We start from the raw sequence: 19,413 nt of genomic DNA on the forward strand, positions 1-19,413 counted from the left end.
AAAAAGATCTGCTGGGTATTTTAAGCTAAAACGTCACACTACGGGTTTACTTCTTGTAAACATCTTCGAAACTGAAAAACAGCAAAATGGAGCGAGTGTGAAAACTATATGTTTTTAGTGAAAACTAAGTGAATATTTAATTACTAATTTCTCGCTAGAAATTACATCAAAGGTAGAAAACAAAAATGTACATTTACACAAACTGACGATCAGCCGCAACTTTCAGCCGCCATCTTTATTTATGTTGCTCAACTGTCACAGAATGGAAAGCACAGGATTGTGGGATAGGAAGGATACATCTATGCGGCTTTCAAAAATCAATCAGATGAAGTATCTGCAAGGAAAAAGGAAGTGAAACTAACACTGCATTCCTTCCGACCTAGTGCAGCATTCTTCAGTTTTCTGACGCAGCCCTTATGTAGCCTTTGCGGTTATCTATCTACTATTAGGAATCCTTTCATCTCGGATGATGACGCTTCAACTGGCACACAACTGACATGTTTGGCACACCTTTAAACAGTTAAACTGTTGATATGACAACGCCATTATGAGAGGAACAGCAACCTTCCCTTTGTTGAGCGGGGGAGCAGGTACAAGTATAGTAAGGCAGTGCGCAATGATCGATGACATAAACACAGCATCATTCTCTGGCACTCCCTTAGGATTTATACACTCATAGGAAGCCTCTGGCTTCCTCTCGGTTCCGAAAAGGTAAGTTTATTAAGATTTAGTAATTTAATAGCACAGCTTTGTCATTTTACTTTACATTTGAGCAATTATTGCCGAATCAAACACTCATAAAAAGCTTTCCTTTTTAGGTCATTCTTATAATTGATAGCCTACTTGTTCAGAGTGACCCTAACTATTACTGTATTAAGTAATTTTACTGTATAATTTTTGAGAAAATAAAGCCTATAAAGGAAAATGTTTTATGAGTGTTTGTAAGTGCTAATGCACTTTGATATTTGTCTTTACAAATGTCATACCTTTACAACCGGGGGAGTACCCCACCCTACCCCCGCTGTTAAAAAGTAACTCAGTGACTTTTACTCTGAGTAAATTTTAAATGAGTTACTTTTTACTTTTACTTGAGTAGATTTTTTGACCGGTAATTTTACTTGTACTTAAGTAAAATTTCATTGTAGTAGTACTTGTACTTGAGTAGAATGTTTGGTAACGCTTTAGATTACAGCCCGGAAAATACTGCGTAATTAAAGCGATTTTACCGTGTAACTTTCAGTAATTATAGTGTACCTATAAAGTACTTACATGCAAGTATAAAGGAACAATATGTAAAGTTTGGGGAATAAAGGGGTAACAACCAGGAGAATTAACTAATTATTTATACTGTAAGTATTATAGAACTAAGAGGTACTTATTCTACTATTATTATACAACAATCTTACATTTGGGAGCAATTATCAAGAACACTCCTTATACCAATATAGACTTTTTAAAAAATTACAACATATCTATGCATTTATACAGCAATATTTTAAACAAAAGTTCACTGAAAACGAAAACTATTGCAAATTTTTCTTAAATACTCTTGCTTCATGTAGTTACAGGGTAAGTAGGCTATACACCATCTAATATCACTGACTCAGAAACCTTTATTTGAAAAACAACTTAATTCAAAACAAACACTTTTTAAACTGCTTTTTTTAATCAACAATTCATTTCAAATGCTTAAGTCTTGACAGAAAGTAGCACGTTTTGTCCCCCTTTTTTTCTCTTGCTTGGCTTCTTCCTCTTGTTCCTCTTCTTTTTTTTTCTTTTTTTTTCCACTGATGAATCTTAAGAGGAAATCATGTCTGTATTATTAAAAGAAAATGCAGTACACCCAGAAATATGTCCTCACCATTTCCTCATCTTTTCTCCTTCTTATATTCCTTCTTCAGATTAACACAAATTAAGGTTTTTAGAAATATAAATCATCTCTGGGAATACACATAATGCAAGCTCATGTGTTCCTAAAAGTTGGAGCATCAAACAGCACATAGGCTACTGCAATAACTATGTAATCCATACGACCCTAATGGAGGGATCAATGTCTACTGAAGTGAAACGATAAGTGTTTGTAAGAAAAATACTAATATTTTAAACTTTTCCAGCTGTAGACTATCGCTTCAGACCAAGTGTGACTGTCACCAGCGCGTGCACGAGAGGGTTGAGTTCACACTCTTGTCCTGAATGTAACGTGAAGTGTTGGCACACCGAGAAACTCACGCAGAAGTCTGATGCGGATTTTTAAATATTCCTTACAACAAAATACAAACGAATCGATAACAGATAATAACAATGAGAAACAAACAAGACAGGAGGAAAGAGACACCAGTTCTTGCGCGAGTTTCACAGTGTGTTTGCGTGTTTAATGTACTTACCCTGTAACTATATGGAACAAGTGGGTAACAAGCACCACTTTAAGTTACGGCCCGCAATGTCACACTTACCCTGTAACTACATGGAACAAAAGTATAAATTGTTTCACTTGTCTTGAAACATGTAAGCCCAAAATAAAACATCAGCACTTTTGATATAAAAAACCTGTACAAATGCATATAGGTGTGTACCCTATAATTTTTAAAAAGCCTACAGTATGTATTGGTACACCATTATTACAAAAAGGTACGCAGTTTATGTTCTTGTTAAATTGGATGTTTCTGAATGGTTAATGCATACATTAATGTAATTGTTGTGGAGTTAAAGCTGCATTATGCAGCTTTGACGATTTCTTCGCTTTTTACTCGCGGGTTTCTCTATAGAGCTCCCCCTACAGCTTCGGAATAGATATTTGACAACACTGTCGTCAAAACTCGTTGGCTCGTCCCATCTTCTCCCGCTGGTCATGTGCATTTGTTTTCAAAGAACCCGGCGAACGCACGGAGCCATGTCCACTGAGGTATGTATAATACACAGAAGGCTAGCATATAAATGTTTAGATAGTATATGTGTGCAGTGCCGTAAAGCAGTTTGTTACATCGCGAGACCTGATATCACGCGATACTTCCTGATGCTGCGGCCGGCGGCCCGCCGGCCCAAAGTTGCAAGGGTGGTTTTTCGTCTCACAGGCGCTCGAGGGGTGCGAGAAGACCACCATTCAACCCGAAAACAGTCATATAACCATTCCAATGACTCCGAAGCTGTTCGGTTAAGATAAAAAAGTTACTTAGTTCACCTTTAAGTTTATTCAACTCATCGATTAGCATGTCATGTTAATCTAAAAATCTTTCAGAATCAACTTTTGTGCAAATCCAACATTGAACTGACCCTCGTTTGTGAAGCAGTCTGGCGTAAAATGATTTGCGCAAATATATAACACTTTAATGAGTTTATTCTGCACATTTTCTTCATAAATGCAATTCATCCACTGTGTCCTCAGTGGCTCAGATGCCCGGAGTCTGTGGAGACGCTTATGCTTGTTGGTAGATCCAATGACAGAACATTTGTAATGTTTATGTGGCACAGCAGACATTATATATGCTAATCTAGCATCTATGCTGATATTGCAGATCATCAACAGTCATGGGCAGGTCTTGCTCCTACTCTTACATAGCTTGTTTGGAGAGACTGTTTATGATTTATGTGGATTATAAAAAATGAGTGTGTGGATTTGTACCATTATAGTCTGGTTGTTTACACACATTGTGGACATTTGTGTTCAAACACCTTAGACAAGTGAATTTTGTATAATAGGTTCACTTTAACATATTTGTTCCCTTCCTATTTGCTGTGTATGTCTCCTTGTCCTTAAGTGCCTAATGACTTAATCTGTGTTTCCAAACAGGGCGGACATGGAGACCTCAGAGAGTGACAGAGAGGTTAATCACGCCAAGACCGTTTGCAAAACCCTCTTTGAAATTCTGGAGTCTGAGTCTAAATACGATCTGCAACTCTGCAAGGAAGATATTGAAAAACTTTTGACTACCAATCCAAATGTCTTTAAACACTGTAAACTTGAAATAGAAAGGCATGACCAGGCATATGCCAGGCCTCTTGATGAACCAATGCTCTCTATCAAAATCTATGGAAGAGAAAATGTTGGCAGATCTTTTCCTGGAGATGAAGTCTGCGTAGAGATCTTGAGCAGAGAAATGTGTCTGCGGGAAGGTGAAGAGATACAAGGCAGGGTCGTTGGATTAATACATAGAGATGAAAACTCATTAACCTTTATCTGTAAGATGGTGGAAGACAATCCTGAATATGTTAGACCCGTTAACAAACGCATGACCATAATACGTACAGTTCAGTTCAAGCAGAGGGACATGGGCAAAATTGAAGTAAGACAATACAAATCCGGTCGCTGGGTTAGAAAGGAATTTGTAAACAAAGCTGAGAATCAATTGTTAGTTGTCAAGGTTTTAAAATGGGACAATCTGAAAACATTCCCTCTTGGTGTGGTAACAAAAGTAATTGCAGAGAGTGATGCTTTTCATGAAATGCTAGGCATTGAACTTGGCTCTAAAGACACACCACCACCATTCAAACTACAAGAACCTGAAGATGATAAGGCTTTAGAAAGGGAGGATTTGCGTGACATTCTCACTTTCACCATTGACCCAACTACAGCTGAAGACCTGGATGACGCCATTAGCGTGACTGAGCTTCAACAGGGTGATTCCTACCAGATTGGTGTTCACATCACAGACGTCGCAAGTTACATTACCAAAGATAGCGAGCATGACACATTCGCTAGACAGCTCGGCAGAACAATTTACACTTCAGAGAAGAAAGATGTGGCCTTCATGTTCTCAAGAGATCTGAGCAATGACCACTTGAGTTTGATGCCTGAAGAAGATCGGAAAGCCATATCCTTGCTGATAGACATTGACAAGAAAACAAGCATAATACTAAACAGCCGTTTTGCTCTAACCCGCATTAAGTCTGACAGACGGATGTCGTATGAAGAGGCAGACCAAATTATTCAGAAGTACTACAACTCGGATGACACAAAGCCTCTGCGGGTCTCACGTGTGGAGGATTGTGTAGCCGTTGCTTACCGTTTCTCCGAGGTGCACCGAAAATGCAGACTGGAAAGTGAATGGCCGTATGGGAGGCAGGCAGGGCAAAGTTACTCTCACGCCATGGTGGAGGAACTAATGAATCTCTACAATAGTGCCGCCGCTGAAGAACTCATAGCTACAGACATCACAAAAGATCTCACACCACTGAGGTGCCACCGCGAGCCGGACCCAGAACAACTGAAACAGTTTAGAGAGAAATACATTAACCTAATTCCCATGTCACTTTACTTTTCAAATATCTGCGAAGTCGATACTGAAAATAGTGAAGAGGATGTTTGGTCCAATGCAAAATATGACAATATGGAGCATGCAGGCAAATCACTGAACATTTTCACCTCCGTATTTCACAAGATTGAAGCGTTTGCACAGAGAAAAGACTCCTATAATCTGATGCAGTTAATTTTTTCAGATGAAATCCATCCGACATTTATCCCCATGGTGCGGGAGTTTCGTGACATTCAGAAGAAAGCCTTCATATTACGTTCGTGCTCCTCGACAGATTCCAGGTTGGGTCACTATGATTTACAGCTTAACGCATACACCTGGGCGTCATCTCCTATGAGGCGTTATCTGGACCTTATCTTGCAGAGACTTCTGCACACTGTGCTCTCTAAGAAAACCCTGACTACCCTGACTAGTCAAGCTGACTACACTCAAGTTGAAATCAACAGGTTTTGCCAGTCTGCATTGGATGTAGAAGAGAAGGATGCCCAGCTGTTGAGACTAAGAAAGGTTCAGTTTGAACCCAAAGATGTGGTCAAGCTCGCAGTAGTGGACCAGATCACTCCGCAGGGGCATGAATTCACAATATCGTTCCCTCTGCATCCTATGTTAGAGGCGATTACTATCATGTACAAGCATCTCAAAGTTGTGGATCAGCCAAGATACAATGAGGACGAGAACTCCATGACTCTTCACTGGAAGAGGAGAGTGTATTCGTTCAGCAAATCATTCAAGATTTCAGACCCTTCAAAGCCCGTGAAGAATGTGACTCCAGTGTCAAGTATACTGTGGAAAAGACTGGTATCTGCCGTAAAACAGCAGGATTGGGTTAAGACTGAGCAATGCCTCCGAGACATGAAAAGAGGGGAGAATGAGAATGAAGACAATAAAAGGCTGGAAAGTAAGGTTTGTTCAATGGAGCAACACCACTTTAAGGAACCAACTATGGAGCTAGAGTTAGGCACGGTTGTTCAGGTGCAACTTGGGCCCGAACTTAAAGATGGCTTACCAGTTCATGTAGTTCAACTGCTCAGCATTAATGAATGCTTTGAGATCTGTTTGGAGCACACGAGAAACCCCACTGTGTGCTTCTCAAAAGCGGAATGCAATGCATCCAAGACTTTCTATAAGAGCTACAAGGAGTACCAGAACATCTGGAGACGACTATGTCAGATAGACACCGCTTACAATGCTTTGGAAGAAAATAATAATGTCATCTTAGAGGATGTGCGGATAAAATGGAGCGGGGATGAAACAAATCTCCAAGGGTTTTTTTATATAACCAAGACTCAAAAAAAGGAATGGTCTCTGGAGTTTGACCTTAGGAACTGCTTCTTGTGCATCAGACTAAGACATCAGAAACCAGAGAACAATGAGAATGATGCAAAACATTTGCATGGTTCTGCAGTTTCAGATCTGCAGGGTTCACTACCTTTCACATGGGTTGCACACGCAGTAACCAGCAAACCAAAGAAACGGAAGGATACAGACAATGAAGACCGGATTCAGTTTCAGATCACACAAAGATCTATGAGTTACATCCCACCCGAGGTTAATGCAGAGGGAACCAAATTCACCATTGAGGTCATTCCCAAAAAAATTCCATATGTGTGAGTGATCATTCATCCAGCTGTTATATTACAGATTTTGTAATAGTTTGTAACTAATGCAATATTTTTGCAGGCTCAGGGAACAAGCGATTGCAAACCTAAAACCGGCTAATAAACTGGTGAAAAATGTCGCCACTAGACAACAACTTGAAGCACTGAATGATGGTGAGTGAAGCAAAATGGCAACTTTATTCAAATTATATCCATCTGTGTAGTACAATGGTCTCAAGTGATTTGCAATTAGTCTTGAATTGAAATTCAAAAATAAATAGTCAGACAATTAACTCACATTAACATATGACTCCTTGCAGCCGAACAAATGCATGCCTGAGGAAAACAGTTTAAATAGAATTATTTTGCAGGATTAATAAAAGGTTCTAGCTAGTAAAAAGTTGCTGAGTCTTAAGTCACTGTTATAGTCGTATTTTATAATGTTATAATGGTGAATGAAATTAGGTAAGAGCACATTTTAATGTAGGCCTACACTTTGAAGTACCGGTGTCCAAAGTCTGGCGTCTGGTGATGAATTTCAAACATGTCTATTAAAATATATTTTACGCATAATTTATAAATCATTCAATTTCACGATCAACGCAAGGCCACAGCACTTGTCCACAAGTTGTGTGCATCCATCCATCCAGCATTTAAATAAATCATGCAACGTGAAAGTGATTTACTGAGGTTTAACGCTCAAAAAAGTTTGGCAACAGAGAGATTAGAGAGTGTGTGGAAAAGAGAGAATTGTCTCCACTCATGTTAATTTATTTGAAATGCTAGAGGAAATCGTTTTCTGAACGTATCATTTGCCAAGACGTTATTTTGAATTTGCACTGTTCTTGGTAGATTGTGCTGGTCATTATGGAAATGATCTGGGTGCGTCTGTGTTCTTTAATTTGCGTAGATCATCCGCAGAATATGCCACTCCCTTCAGGGCTGTTATGGGATACATTTGGCTGTCTATCTTTTTCATTTTGGTTAATTTATAAATATGCTTTTGTTTAAAGGGATACTCCACTTTAAAATGAAAATTCTGTCATCATATACTCACCCTCATGTTGTTTCAATCCTGTATGAATTTCTTTCTTCTGCTGAACAGAAAGAAAGATATTTAGAAGAATGTCAGTAACCAGACAGTTTCTGGTCTCATTGACTTCCATAGTATATTTTTTTCCTACTATGGAAGTCAATGGCAGAAGAAAGAAATTCATAAAGGATTGAAACAACATGAGGGTGAGTATATGATGACAGAATTTTCATTTTAAAGTGGAGTATCCCTTTAATGTTAGATTGTGCTAGTTCTCAATGATGCTACATCACTGATTTTAATACTACAAATGAATTAGTATACGTAAAAATAAATATACTTTAAAAGTATTGTTCATGTATTGTTGGTCTGAGTTCATGTTCACTGTTGTGTAATGGTAATGTATACACAACCTTCTTGCAGTGTTTTACCGATACATTAAATAAGCAGCAATCCGATGATGCTTCCATAGATTAGACTACCCTAGAATCTCAAGCACTTTTCCAACTAATCCTAAACTAACTCTCTTGTCCCTGTTTGTTCTTTCTCTGGCTCATGTCTTGAATGCATTGTCTGAGCAGCTGATAGTATGAAATGCGGTATAAAGAAATATTACGCAATTTACTCGGGTTGATTTTCTAACAACAAACTGATGCGAGTGCTAAACGATGAGTGACAGGACAGGACAGGACAGATCCTTAAAACCTAGGCTGCGTCTGAATCGCCCCCTATATCCTTAAAAATGGCACTATTTGAGGGGACAGCCATTTTTAGTGGTGTCCGAAACCGTAGTGGATGTTATTAAGTACACTCATTCATTCCCATAATGCACCGCAATAACGAGTGTACAACCGATACGCTCAACAGCCAGAGAATACCCTTGACTAATATTTTTTCCTCCATCTGATATTTTTTTCCTTCACCTTGTTCCTTCAGGGGCTCTGTACAGCCCTGCACATGATTCTTGAGATTTGTTTTGTAGACAAATTTAAATGCCATTGCAATATTCTGCCTACATGTAAATTTCTGATACAAAAATTAATTAATTGGGAAAAAAAAGGATGAGTTTGACAAGAAGAAAAAGCATACAATACATGCACTTGGTGCTTTTGAGACTTTCATCTGTCCTGATGCCAGATGTTGAAGATTTTCTGTACATTTGTAATGGGGACACCTTGAATAAAATATTTCCATGCCTTGTCTATGAATATCTCATGTATGTGTTAACGTGGTCAAAACCTTCTTGTGTTGAATTAGATGCTGAAGTAAAAAATCTCAACTTGTACAATGTGGACGAGAGCCTGAACCTGCCACTTCTGAATGAGAGCCAGCAGAAAGCTGTCGAGGAAGCTATGAAGAAACCTTTTACTGTGATTCAAGGCCCACCAGGTATTAAAATACTGTAGCCTACAATGTGTGTCCTCCAGTATTTCTGTCGTATGTTTGAAACTAGTGATGGCTATGAATCATTAACAATTCAATCTAAACGAATCATTCTTTTGAGTCGCAGTTCATTGAATCATTTGGAAGTTGTTACAGTTTCTCAGTCAGTATCAGTAATCAATACAGTGCTGAATAAAGTGGATATGTATCTGCAATCACTTGAAGTAAAAATACGCTTTTATTTGAGAAACTTCAACTGCTGTGTCATGTGAATAAGGTGCATTCACTCTTAAAGTGTTTTTGTGTGTGCTGCACTTTAAAAAAAGGTCTTTTGTAAACACAGTCTTAATGGATGTTTTTGACAACTGCACCCTGCATTTTATAATGCCGAGTGAAGTTGAAAAGAACTTCAATTGTTAAAAACGTGTATCGAAACACATTGGAGATAGCCAACATGAATGCTGCATGTATTTATTTATTTTTAAATATAAATCTCCAGGAACAGCAATGCCCCGAACTTCCCCTACACAATATTATAGGGCACATTTCTTTAGTTTGTTGGGGAAAAAAATTCAGCATTAAGGAATTCTGCATTCTATCTTGTCACAAGTTTTCTGAATCGATATTTGATTTCACTATTGCAGACTCATTTTGTTCCTGAGTGATGTGAATTGTGTGCTAATATTATTGCTCATATTTGAGGGTTAGTAATTGTATTTTTCTTAGTGTTTTATGGACATTAATGAATGAATCAGTAAATCCAATGTCATGGCAGCATAGTCAAATTCAACTCAAAAAATGTAATATCTAATGGACTGATTTGCTGTCTTGACAAAGATGGTGTGTTTTGTTTTGTGTCCTCATGTGCCATACACCATAGCATTTTTCATCCACAGGTACAGGGAAAACAGTGGTTGGTATTCACATTGTTTACCAGTTTTTCATGAAGAATAAAGACTTTCTGGCCACTTCTGAATCTTCCAAATCCCCCCCAAAAAAAACAAACCCCCAGAAACCCCCAAAAAAGCCTGCCATCCTGTACTGTGGACCTTCGAACAAGTCTGTGGACATTGTTGCAGGTGAATTGTGTATAGTGTTTATTTTATTTTATAGATAGCACACCCTAGCAGTCTGATTATGCATACAGCCAGAAACATACAGTATGCAAACATATGTAAACATGTGGACAATTGTTGAATGTGTGCTGTATTTACTAAAAAAGAAAACAGCATGAAAAGAGACATGAAAAGAGTTTACTTTTATGAATGGGATTCTGACTCTTTTTAGAATGCAATGCCGAATAAAATCAAACTTGTGAGAAGCATTTGCATTTCCATGCATGCATAGAGTATGTTTCAGGCTCTGTTTTACTTGTTAAACAGTTTACTCACATTACCTGTTGATCTTGTGTCCCAGAGCAGTTGCTTAAACTCGGGGGAGTCCTAAAGCCTCTGAGAATCTACTGTGATCAGATGGAAATGCGTGAATTTCCATATATGGGCAGTAACCTGAAGCTTTGCCGCAGATCCCTCCGTGATGAAAAACCAAAGGAGGAGCTCAGGTAAGAGCTTCCTGTAAATGAAGCGTAAAAGTTGGACAAAAATGGGAGTGAAAAAGCAAGACAATGCCAGCATGTACAGGGTGAAAAGCAACGGTCCTAGTACTGAGCCTTGAGGCACTCCATACTGAACTTGTGATCAGTATGACACACAATTAATTTACTACTACAAATTGGTAATGTTCAGATATGTACAATTTGAACCATGCCAATGCAGTTCCACTAATGCCAATGTAATTTTCAAGTCTATTTAAAAGAATGTTGTGGTCTATTAATATAAAATGCTGCGCTAAGATCAAGTAACACTAATATGGAGATACAATCACAATCAGATGATGAATGCAAATCATTTGTAACTCTGATGAGAGGAGTCTCAGTACTATGATATGGTCTAAATCCTGACTGGAAGTCTGCAGCCAATGATAATAGTAGTATAATATAGTGTTGTCACATGACCTCATTACATCACATGTGTAGGTGGTGCACTTTACAACAGATGGTGTGCGAATAAACCCATTAAACTTCTATTTCTGTTGCAGGGATATTACTCTGATGTATCTTGTCCGTGAACCTGAAAATCCTTTTTCAGAAAAAATAAGAACTTTGCGTGGGAGCTTAACAGAGGATGAAATAGATGAGTGAGTAAGACTAAAGTTTACATAAATGCATGTGTGATGTTGTATGCTTTCAGAGGGTGGACGTGTAGCAGACTGTTCTTGTATTTACTGCCACCATGAGGCCATTTAAAAAAATACCCCAGTGAAATAAAAGTCTAGTAATATTAATTAATTAATTAATCTGTAGGATGGCAAGTCATGATTACTCAAATGTGAGACAGGTAACTAGTAAGATATTATGTGATGAAAAGCTGTGTAAGGCACAGTGTTCAGTGGGAAAAGATAGAAGATATGGTAACACTTTACTTGAAGGGGTGTGCATAAGACTGACATGACACCGTCATAATCATGACATGACACGTCATGAATATGAAGGAGGTTTTATGCATGTTTATGACAAATGTCATTAAGTGTCATTCGCTCAATTATGATATTTTTAATGCAAATATGACATTGTGTGAGATGTCTTTGTTATGGCAACTTGACTTTACTAAGACAACACAACCTGTCATAAATATGTCATAAACATGACATAGCAGATTAATTATCAAACTTAAGAAACCACTTAGCTTTATGGGTTAACATTTCATTAAACTGTCATGTGGTTGGTTTTGACATTGGCTGTCATGAGGCCATTATAACATTTTAATGACAAATTAAATTTGTACCACTGTAGTTGAGGTCAAGAAAAACATTCATGACACAGTTATAATGGCCTCATGACAGCCAATGTCAAAACCAACCACCTGACAGTTTAATGAAATGTTAACCCATAAAGCTAAGTGGTTTCTTAAGTTTGATAGTTAATCTGCTATGTCATGTTTATGACATATTTATGACAATTTATGTTGTCTTGGTAATGTCAAGTTGTCATGGCAAAGACACTGACAGGTTATGATGTATTGGTTTATGTCAAGTTGTCATAACAAAGACATCTCAAACAATGTCATATTTGCATTAAAAATGTCATAATTGAGCGAATGACACTTAATGACAGTTGTCATAAACATGCATAAGACCTCCTTCATATTTATGACATCTGCCATGTCATGATTATGAAGGTGTCATGTCAGTCTTATGCACACCCCTTCAAGTAAAGTGTTACCGAAGATATAAAGTCACTAGAAAATACAGTCCCAGACATTTCAGTGTTGCTACTGTATGCAATAAAATATGGTTAGAACACTGTTTTGACAATTTAACATGTTATATGTGGTGTTGTGTTTAGTGCTATGTTATCTTTTCAGAAGCTTCCGTTTCTAGAAATGCTTTCTGGCATCTCAACTACGATAAACTTTCATGTTAAGTAAAGGTTTTCTTAACTTTTTGGTGCAGGTTTGAATGGCAAATGTATGTCAACAAGATCTTTATAGTTTCTCAATCCTGGTTCATCAGTTCAGAGTTGAGTTACTGAGTTCAGGCATGAAGCATGAAGATATAATAATAATAAGCCTAATAAGATAGAATCAGATGTGTCTAATAAGGGAAAATGTGTTGTGTAGTGGAATTAAGAAACTTTGCTTTGGTAATTTAATGATTTTGAATTTGAATTTGGACCAAACTAATCCGTTTGTTGTATACAAATATGTATGACTTACAAAATTTGCCTTTGCAGATACAGGAAAGTTTTGAAGGAAGCTCATCAGCATGAGATCAGGAATTGTGATGTAGTTCTGTGCACCTGCGCTTCAGCATTGAAACCCGAGATCCGGGAGGTCATGGATTTCCGGCAGATACTCATTGATGAATGTGCCATGGCGACAGAGCCAGAGGCCTTTATCCCTTTAGTTTCCTACAAGCCACAGCAGGTGAGCTCGGGGATGACATCATCATCATCATCATCATCATCATCATCGGTTTCTGTTTTAAACAAAACAGTGACCCTGGACCACAAAACCAGTCACATGGGTCAATTTTCTGAAATTGAGATTTATACATAATCTGAAAGCTGAATAAATAAGTTTTCCATTGATGTATGGTTTGTTAGGATATGACAATATTTGGCCGAGATACAACTATTGAAAATCTGGAATCTGAGGGTGCAAAAAAATCGAAACATTGAGAAAATCTCCTTTAAAGTTGTCCATTTATGTTCACGATTGTGCTGCATTCACTCACAAAAATAAATGTTTTATATATTTAGGGTAGAAAATTTACAAAATATCTTCATGGAACATGATCTTTACTTAATATCCTAATGATTTTTGGCATAAAAGACAAATCGATAATTTTGACCCATATAATGTATTGTTGGCTATTGCCACAAATATACCCGTGCGACTTATGACTGGTTTTGTGATCCAGGGTCACAGACACAACAGATTCTGGCAGGTGGAGAAGACTTGCGATTTGCAACATGGTGTCTCCAAGTCTGTCCAAAATTGGCCCGTTCCCTAAAAAAAGTGTGTTAAAGACATTTTCTTGCTAAAGATTTCATTCCCTATATATTTTTCTAATTATTATTATTATTATGCACAATGCATTTTGATTTATAGTTTCCTGTCTGAAATATCATTCACAAAATGTTATATGTCTTTCTTGACTTGGACAAAATTGGATTGTAAATGAAAAATAATTGTTTTTATTTCCGAGATTCAAAAGTTAAAAATGCATATAATGAGGTTATCTGACAACAATGCAGAATAAATTGTAATATTTATCCGTGCCTAATGCTTTTTTACACAATATTTTTAAAACTAGTTGGCAGTAAACATTATATACTAGGGGTGTAACAATATCATGTCACAAAATATTGCGATACAAAAATGCAACAATATGTATCGTGTATAGTTCACCCAAAATAAAAATTAATGTGTGAGAAAAAAATCAAGTTTACAGAGTTTTAGTGTCAGTACTACATTAAACTACTATATATAATGTTGAATATAACATAATAATGTAATGGGGGAATATTTGTGTGTCCTGATAATGCCAAATGGCTTATGCTATCAGTAAAAAGTGACCTACATTATTTTAAATGTATCTAGTCAGTGAAAGAGTGCAAGCATATTCGTCTAAAATAATTCTGTAGGCTATTTTCAGCTTCAGAATCATGAATATTTTTATTCTGGTGTCACCATCGTCCTGTGCATTGGGTTAACAGCACCAATCCTATTCATTTACACCCACAATAATATCAAATTTAATTTCAATCAACAGCACATTTTTAGCATCGCAATAATAGGCTATAGTATTGTGAGTTCAGTATCATGATATGTATGGAATCGTGACATGAGGGTATAGTTACACCTCTATTATATACTATGCACTTTTTAAGTCATTCTCGGTGTATATAGCCACGTTAGGAGTGGAAGACAATCTTAATCTTCACATCGAATGAAAATCTCACTGGTTTCCTTGACAGATTGTTTTGCTGGGTGACCACAAACAGATCCGGCCCATAGTGCAGTGTGCCCTAGTGAAAAAGATGGGCATGCAGCGGTCTCTGTTTGAACGCTACATGGATCTGGCCATAATGTTGGACACTCAGTACAGAATGGTAAGAAACACTCAACAGAATCTGAACAAAACTTTCTCATTTTGCTTTGATGTTTAACAAATGCACATGCATGTTAGCATGAAGAAATTTGCAGGTTTCCTTCAGAAGAGTTTTATGATGGCAAACTGAAAACAGGAGCTAAACGAGGACCCCCCTTCCTTCTTAACAAGAACGGACTGCCAACGCCGATCTTGTTTGGCCACGTCCAAGGAGAAGAAGTCAGTTTAGTGGTATCTACAGAAAAGGGCAACGAGAACTCAATGGCCAACACTGAGGAGGCAGAGCAGGCTGTAAGTCCAATACTGCCTTCAGTTCACAAGCGCATAAGAAAACCACAGCTATGTCAGAATTTTCCAGTAGGAATTTCATTCGATTTTCGATTTGTTCCAGAAATATTTTTGTTATGCTGGTTGAAAGTCATTAAGTGGTCTAAGTAAGCAATAGTCGTGCCTAACAACGCCCTTCAGCCGTGACTTATTCATGATACAGCACTAGCCTTGAGTACCTTATTGCTTTTATAAAACGGTTACCGCACAATACAAATATTAAAGCCCCCAAAAAATATGCATCAATGCAACTTTCATGAAGTAAAATCACTAAAAGCCTTCCTTCCGCTTGAACAAATAGTCCCTGAGCGTGAACAGCAACAGAAGTTACATTATTTCGCCTTTAGATGGCGGCAAAAGACTTTATGAGTGACTTTTAAAGGGTAACTAAACCCTAAACCATCTTGTTGTAGTTAATGATCTGTAAGAATGGGGCTTTATTAGTGCTGTTCATTGATTCGAGTAACTTTTTTGACATTTGGGTATAAAGTGTTTTAATTCTACAATATATGGTGTAAAAACGTCTGAGTGCTGCCCTCTTCAGGTTGAATGGTGGCTACTGCAGTTGAATTTTCCTATTAGATGTTTGCGGTGGTACGTGACGTAAGCAGGTTCCAGCTCACTACGCCCTTCCTTGGTACGAGCTACCACGCATAGTATTGCATCAGTTAGGATAGCTTCAAGTTAGCGTAGATTTATCTGTATTTAGTACAGTGGTCAGGAGGGTACGTAGGTGTAGTGTTGCTGGTTGCAACAGCACGGCTGGACTGCAGATCTCATGCTTTTAAAGCTAACTCGCTATTGCTAGCCTCTACAAAAATTGCCTACCCTACCTTTAAGTATTGTGAGCATTCCTTGTAAGTGCAAACTCAGTGTGTGAAAATATGAAATTAGAAAACCATTATTATATTATTATTCTGAGTGGAATCACTTCAACACACCTCATACCATAAGCAGGAACTTCTCAGGAGAACCTGAAGGCAGCATCGGTTCTGTATCATTCTCATAATATTCTCTTGCATGTGATTTGTTTGTTTTTTCCAGGTTAATGTGGCACATCTGTTGATTAAATCACACGTACCACCTCAGAATATTGCAATTCTGACCCCTTACAACGCACAGATGTCAGAGATCAAAAAGACAATGCAGAAGAGAAATCTTACAAATGTCACCGTTTGCACAATTATGAAAAGTCAAGGTGTGTTATTCTGATTGCATCAGTCTAGAGTTTTAAATTCAATTCTGCTTGAATTTATGCTCAGTCTCTTCATTGATTTGAATCTTATCTTAAAACATTTTTCATCGATAGCTTTGATTTTATTATCTTATCATGCATGTTTATTTTGGTTTTCCTTTTCTCTGTGTTAATTAAATAATTATTATTATTATTCAGGGGGATAATGTGGAACGTGTGGGTTCAAGACTCGTTGTTTTCCCCCTTTGTTTCTGTGATTAACGAGTGGCATTAAAAGTGTAAATCGCTGTGTGCAGGAAGCGAGTGGCCGTATGTGATCGTCTCCACTGTTCGTTCCTGCTCCGTATCCGACATAGAAAGCTACACACCAAGTAATGCCTGGCTAGGAAAAAGACTCGGATTCATCACTGATCCAAATCAGGTCAATGTTGCCATAACTCGTGCACAGGATGGGCTGTGCATTCTGGGTAAGCAGTGAAGAATGCTCATGAAGTGATGACAAGTTTTGTTTAAAAAAATTGTTGGTTACTCTTGATTGGTGTTACATCAGTGTAATTATACAGTACCGGTCTTTTAATATTTTTAAAAGAAGTCTCTTCTGCTCACCAAGGCTGCATTTATTTGATTAAAAATACAAACAAAAACTGTAATTTTGTGAAATATTATCACAATTCAAAACAGCTGTTTTCTATGTGAATATATAGTAAAGTGTAATTTATTCCTGTGATCAAAGCTGAATTTTCAGCATCATTACTCCAGTCTTCAGGGTCACATGATCCTTCAGAAATCATTCTAATATGATGATTTGGTGCTTAAGAAACATTTATTATTATTATTATTATCAATGTTGAAAACAGTCATTTATCTGTAATACAAAGCTTTTGCAACACTAAACACTACCGTTCTAAAGTTTTGAGTCAGTAAGAAGTTTTATTTAATTTTTTTGGTGAAAGAAATAAAAGAAATCAGTACTTTTATTCATCAAGGATGAATTAAATTGATCAAAAGTTACAGTAAAGACATTTATAATGTTACAAAAGATTATATTTCAAATAAATGCTGCTCTTTTGAACTTTCTATTCATCAAAGAATCCTGAAAAAGAAAATTGTTCACAACTGTTTTCAACATTGATAATAATACCATAATCAGAAATGTTTCTTGAGCATCAAATCATCATATGAGAATGATTTTTCGAAGGGTCATGTGACACTGAAGACTGGAGTAATGATGCTGAAAATACAGCTTTGATCACAGGAATAAATTACAGTTTAAAATATATTAAAATAGAAAACAGTTAGGCTATTTTAAATTGTCATAATATTTAACATTACTGTTCAGTTCTTGTTGTTGTATTTTAAATCAAATAAATGCAGCCTTGGTGAGCAGAAGAGACTTAAGTAAAAATCTTACAGATCCAACACTTTTGATTAGTAGTGTATATTGTAAGTACTACTAATAATAGTAATATTCCCATTTTTGTTATCTCTTAGGTAATAGTGACCTGTTGAGATGCTGTAAACTTTGGGCCAGGCTCCTGGATCACTATTACAGGAAGAGCTGTGTGGTGAATCCAGCTAGTGACATACAGGTCAAAGCGCCGCCGAAAAGAAGACAGACAAAGAAAAAGCTCTGAGTGGCACGGCAGTGGCGAAGGTCCTTAGAGGACAAAAATGGCAATGGCAAAAAACTGTCATAAAAATTTGGTCTCATTTTAAAGAAGACCCTTGGCTGAAGTAAAAAACAAAAGTGAAAATATATTTATTTTTTTTTACATCATTTTACATAAAAAAAAAAAAAAAAATATATATATATAATAAAATATGTTAACTTAAAACTGCTAGAAAATCAAAGTAATATATCTAAACAAGTTGTGTTCCAAGTTTGAGCTGAGAATTTTCCCCATTAGATGCCAGTAAAAAAAAGTTTTTTGGTTTTTCACACCCACACAGTTATACTGTAGCTGCATAATTTATCCGGCCAAAGCTGAGAAAATGGCACCATCTGGTAAAAAATAGTAAAAATGTAAATTTTTGAAGCCTTGCCAACAGAATGAAAGCCTATTAACAAAAATTGCATAATTTTATAGTTAAATGGCCCCGGTATTAAAAATTGGGACACATTTTTGTCCTTAAGGTCTTGAGTGGAACTATTTTGTGTACCTAGTGCAAAATAGATTTATTAAAGGAAAAGGGGTGAAATAAAAATACACGTTTGTCTCAAAACGTATGCAGTTGGCATAAACACAGGCAAAAAAACTATAACCTAAACTGAAAAAGATTAACATTTCCATACAGACGCACAAGGGTTAAAGAATGATTCCTGAGTATTGGGGCATTAAAATATAGAACGAAGAGAAATGAGCCTTGTGTTGACCTCGTACATATTACCCACTGACTTTTACATTCTTACAACTTAAACTTAAAATGTAGGAAATTGCATCAGCTGACCATAAATACGTAAAATAATAAAATACTAATTATGGATTTGGAGGGATCTGTGGAATATAATTGCTGTGAAATCCATAAGGTTAAATTTGAATAGAATTAGATCATTTAAATCTCAACCTCAAAATCCTTGTCAGGTCAATAATTCAGCATAACTACAGAAAAATAGTGCATTTCATATTATTTTATTTTAATTTTGTAAAAAAAAAAAAAAAAAAGTTGAGTAGAACAGCTATTTTTGATTTCATATTTTAATTTTAAATTATGTGGGCCATCAGTTTCCCTAGTGGACAATATGAAATATTTCCTTAAAGGGACAGTTCACCCAAAAATGAAATTTCTTTTATGATTCACTCGCCTTCATGTTGTTCCAAAACTTCTATGCATGACTTAATAAACTTTAATGTTTATTGTCCTGAATTTTTCCTTTCTTTCTTTGCCAACAGGCTTACCGTACGAGTACACAGTGATAAGAGCTAGATAAAAGCCACTTGAAAAGGATCATGTTTC

The 19,413-nt window shown here is 36.7% G+C and overlaps 1 protein-coding gene across 1 annotated transcript; it reads left to right on the forward strand.

The window, feature by feature from the left end:
• Positions 1-541: 541 nt before the first annotated feature.
• LOC311080257 (3'-5' exoribonuclease HELZ2) lies at positions 542-19,074 on the forward strand. The gene is made up of 13 exons (XM_084110072.1): positions 542-711; positions 3,788-6,856; positions 6,930-7,021; positions 9,138-9,269; positions 10,160-10,342; positions 10,680-10,824; positions 11,361-11,459; positions 13,054-13,246; positions 14,803-14,937; positions 15,015-15,227; positions 16,308-16,461; positions 16,755-16,925; positions 17,950-19,074. Exons 2-13 carry the CDS (start codon positions 3,795-3,797, stop codon positions 18,090-18,092), a joined length of 4,722 nt encoding a protein of 1,573 aa, XP_083966198.1. The 5' UTR covers positions 542-711; positions 3,788-3,794; the 3' UTR covers positions 18,093-19,074.
• The last annotated feature ends 339 nt before the right edge of the window (positions 19,075-19,413 follow it).

This window comes from Abramis brama, assembly GCF_963993115.1.
Source record: "Abramis brama genome assembly, chromosome: 3".
Taxonomy (NCBI): domain Eukaryota; kingdom Metazoa; phylum Chordata; class Actinopteri; order Cypriniformes; family Leuciscidae; genus Abramis; species Abramis brama.